Source organism: Trypanosoma grayi (assembly GCF_000691245.1).
Source record: "Trypanosoma grayi strain ANR4 Tgr_1388_V1, whole genome shotgun sequence".
Lineage (NCBI taxonomy): Eukaryota > Euglenozoa > Kinetoplastea > Trypanosomatida > Trypanosomatidae > Trypanosoma > Trypanosoma grayi.
Genome location: NW_008827006.1, coordinates 1 through 3,559, shown reverse-complemented (window position 1 = coordinate 3,559; position 3,559 = coordinate 1). Strand labels below are relative to the sequence as shown.

The 3,559-nt window shown below is 55.1% G+C and overlaps 2 protein-coding genes and 1 non-coding gene across 3 annotated transcripts; all 3 read right to left on the bottom strand.

Annotated features, from left to right (window-relative positions):
- Window positions 1-70: 70 nt before the first annotated feature.
- DQ04_tRNA040 lies at window positions 71-154 on the bottom strand (the record flags this gene model as incomplete). The annotated part of the gene is made up of 1 exon: window positions 71-154. It is a non-coding gene; the product is annotated as a tRNA-Sec (tRNA).
- A 314-nt stretch (window positions 155-468) lies between these two features.
- Window positions 469-2,625, bottom strand: DQ04_13881010 (putative serine/threonine protein kinase; the record flags this gene model as incomplete). The annotated part of the gene is made up of 1 exon (XM_009317046.1): window positions 469-2,625. One exon carries the CDS (start codon window positions 2,623-2,625, stop codon window positions 469-471), a length of 2,157 nt encoding a protein of 718 aa, XP_009315321.1.
- Window positions 2,626-2,826: 201 nt separating this feature from the next.
- DQ04_13881000 (serine/threonine protein kinase) lies at window positions 2,827-3,306 on the bottom strand (the record flags this gene model as incomplete). The annotated part of the gene is made up of 1 exon (XM_009317045.1): window positions 2,827-3,306. The coding sequence occupies one exon, from the start codon at window positions 3,304-3,306 to the stop codon at window positions 2,827-2,829; it is 480 nt and encodes a 159-aa protein (XP_009315320.1).
- Between the last annotated feature and the right edge of the window lie 253 nt (window positions 3,307-3,559).

The window sequence follows — 3,559 nt, the reverse complement described above, 5'->3', positions numbered from 1 at the left end:
ATCAAAACAGATAAATCCCACACAATTTTAGCAGAGTGGAAGTAATAATCAAGACAAAAAAAACCCAACACCACAAAGGCCGAATCGAACGGCTGCGAGTCCAACTCGCCTACGGGTTTGAAGCCCGCACCCAGCACCAGCTGAGCTCATCGTGGCACACTCCCGCATTGTCCGACACTGCATATAGATTCACATTTTTTAAATGTCCCTCCTACTTTTCGTATGCACGCTAAGCCGTAAAAAAGAAACAAGGACCAAGAAGTACTGTTGTCAGCATCTAGCTATAATATACACAGGAATAACAATGGTGGTGTTGTGGACCCGCTCCTGTTGGTTTGCATCTTACTTTCCCCCATCCCTCTCTGTCAGTGCTCAGGTGCACGTTATTCTGTGTAAATCAATAATCGTTTAAAGAATAACCGAACAAACAAAACAAGCAAGCNAAAAAGAAAAGTCTCACCCCTCTTACTAGAGAAAGATCACGGAACGAGGATGAAAGCTCCTCGCCCCACCCTCAAGTAGGCTGCACGGCGTCAAGGCCGCAGTGCCTTCTGTAGTAAAAATTGCACTTGAAATCCACTTTTCGACATGCATCGAAAGCGTGCCGGCGCCCTCAATCGTGCCCGAGAGTAAACTCATGCACTCTTCCACAGAAGGCACCGACTTCACGCACATCCAATGCACCACATGACCTTGCAGCAACCCCAGGTGTGTCTCTTCTTGGCGCTGCTCCTCTTGCAACTCCAGCTCAGCATCGTCAAGGGCGTCCAATGCCTCTTCCAAGCACTTGCTTAGCACGGCGCTTCGGTGCCGCACGTTCATTGGCTTGTCACCTTCCACGCCGTTGGCGGCAGGCGCCGCCGTCCTGCGCAATGAATTTCGCAGAGCATCATCCAAGTTCGCGCGCCATTCCCGAAAGACGCCAGAGATCTCACCTGTGATTCGGATGCCACAATGAGGTGCATCTTCCCGCCGCAGCATCATTGCCGTTGCCACATACTCCAGAAAGAAGGATCGTTGTGTGCTGCCGTCTGCGCCGGCCGATGCCTCGCTGAGGTGCCAACTCACCCATGGCAGCACGTGGAGTGCGGCTTCGGCAGGCATCGCGACACGGTAGCGCAGCCACGCCTCTGTCGCCGACAACAGTTTCTCCATCACACACCGCGCCATTTCTTCTTCGTCCACTACTTCCGCCTCGTCGGCGTCGTCGCTCTGCAGGAACACCATTTTAGCTCCGGCATTTGCGTGCAAGCGAATCTGGACATGGACGCAGGAGTTTGTGTCAAGACCGCGCGCCTCAAGCTCTCGAAGGAGAGGCCCGTCGTGGCGTTTCTCGGGGGTGATTTCAGTATCCTGTAACGGCACAAACACACGCTCAATAAACTGCAACCCCGTTGCCGTGTACAAGGTCACGCGTGGACCATCTTCGGTGTCCGTGGCAGTTGTTGCCTTGGGCGCGGTCATCCGCCGCAGCATTGTGAGAAGAGAGCAGAGGAGCGAAGAGGGCGGCAGCCATTTCGTGTGGTCCGGTTCGCCTTTGGTGAGATCGACATACCACCAATGAATGACATTGTGAGGAACATAGCCATTGTTCTCCGCAGGCATTACAAGAGGTGTCATGGTGCGCCGCATGACTGCAATTTCCTCCTCGTCCTCTTCCTCTTCCTCATCACTGTCGCAAACACACACGTCTAGTAGCGCGTTCTCCTTCCCTTCCATGATTCGCTGCACCGTTGCCTCTACTGCCTTCTCCCACCATGGCATGCGCATTGCAAACAGTGGCGACTCCAGAAGCACCTTTTCAGCTGTCGGTCGATCGCCAGGGTTGGGTGCCATCATTGCGTCGAGAAGGTGCAAAAACTCGAGGGACAACTCCCGTGCCCGAAGGTTTCGGGCCATCAGCTGCGTGCCTGGTGTGAATGCCCACGCGGGCCACTGACCCGCGTCTGTTTCGTGTGTCTCCACCTTGTTATCGGCGATGGTGGTGTAACGCGTGTAGTCCGCTTCCCCAGAGCTGGTCTGTCCGGCGCGCCGCGAGACCAGACTTTGCAAGGAGAGGTATAAGCTCTTGTCATCCATAAGAGGGATCTTTAACAGCATCGAGAGCGGTGGGTAGTCACCACGTGCCACACGTAGTTGGGCTGCTGCTGCATCGTCAGCTGAGAGTGCGGCTATGCTGTTCAAGAAAACAGCGCCCATGCCCTCGTCCACTCTCGCTGCGCCGCAGGTGAGCTGCACGTAGAAGATAGCCGCTGTGCTCCACATATCGGAGGCGTATGAATACGGGCAACGACTGCGGTAACCCCAGTACTGCGCAATCTCGGGTGGGCAGTAGGCCCCAGAGCCCATCACCGTACGTTCTGTCTCGCAGTTCACGTTAGGCACCACTGCCGCAATGCCAAAGTCGGCAAAGAATAACTCCACGTCGCTATCCCACGCGGAAGCACCACGTCGTCGCACGAGGACGTTCGAGGGTTTGATATCTCGGTGCAGCACGCCACCCTTGTGCATGCAGGCGAGCCCTCTCAGCATTTGTCCCAGCCAACACACAAGGTGCTCCTCCGAAATATACGCATTGTGGCGGTGAAGAAATTCCCCCAGTGTACCACCCGCACCCAGCTCCATCACCAAATGGGCAGAAGCTGCAGTGGAAGCTGGAGAGGGGCCCAGCGGGGCCAGATTAGCGGCGCACGGAGCTAAAATGACACCGTAGTAGCGCGCAATGTGAGGATGGGGTGGGAGCGATAAAGTCAATCGCGCCTCACGGACAAATTCGCACAGGGCTGGATACTGCCACGCGGCCTCGCACACCTCACCGCGGAGGATTCACCGCAAAGTATCCATGACTTGCTGCTGCTGATACGCTTCCCCATCCGCCGCCTGCGGGGCCGAAGAGGTAGGGAGAAAGAGCTGCGTCAGGCTTTTTGCAGCAAAGAATCGCGTCGGGTAAAGGCGACTTTGCGCCAGCATCACAGCACCAAATCCGCCGTCCCCCAGTGAGAGAAGGAAGTCAAATGGAGATGTTGCAACGTCACTGGGTTCAGTATTCGCATTATTAGCTGCAACACTCCGACGTCCACCACTCCGGTGCGCACGGTGGCCGGCAGCAGTACGCATCACCTTTCCCGCATCACAGGTTAGCTGCAGCAGCAAACAGTCCACGGGGTCACCAAGCGGCCTGGGTGCCTCACTGAGATTAATGAGCGCAGAATCGGAATCCCCCTTCGAAAGAAGAAGGCGACTGGTAAGTGCATCACACCAAGACAGTGACGCTCCCTCCGGTATATGAGAAGAATCGAACAGCATCCGCGCGAAGAGTGCTCTGTAGCCCTAGTACCACGAATCCGAATATAAAACAAAACAAAGGATTAAAGCAGGAGCGGACTGCAAAAAGTCTGATAAAAGCTCAAGAAGAAGCCACCGAAAAAAACAGAAAAAAAGACCCACACACCGTTTTTACGATCTACATCAATACACCACAAAGGCCGAATCGAACGGCTGCGAGTCCAACTCGCCTACGGGTTTGAAGCCCGCACCCAGCACCAGCTGAGCTCATCGT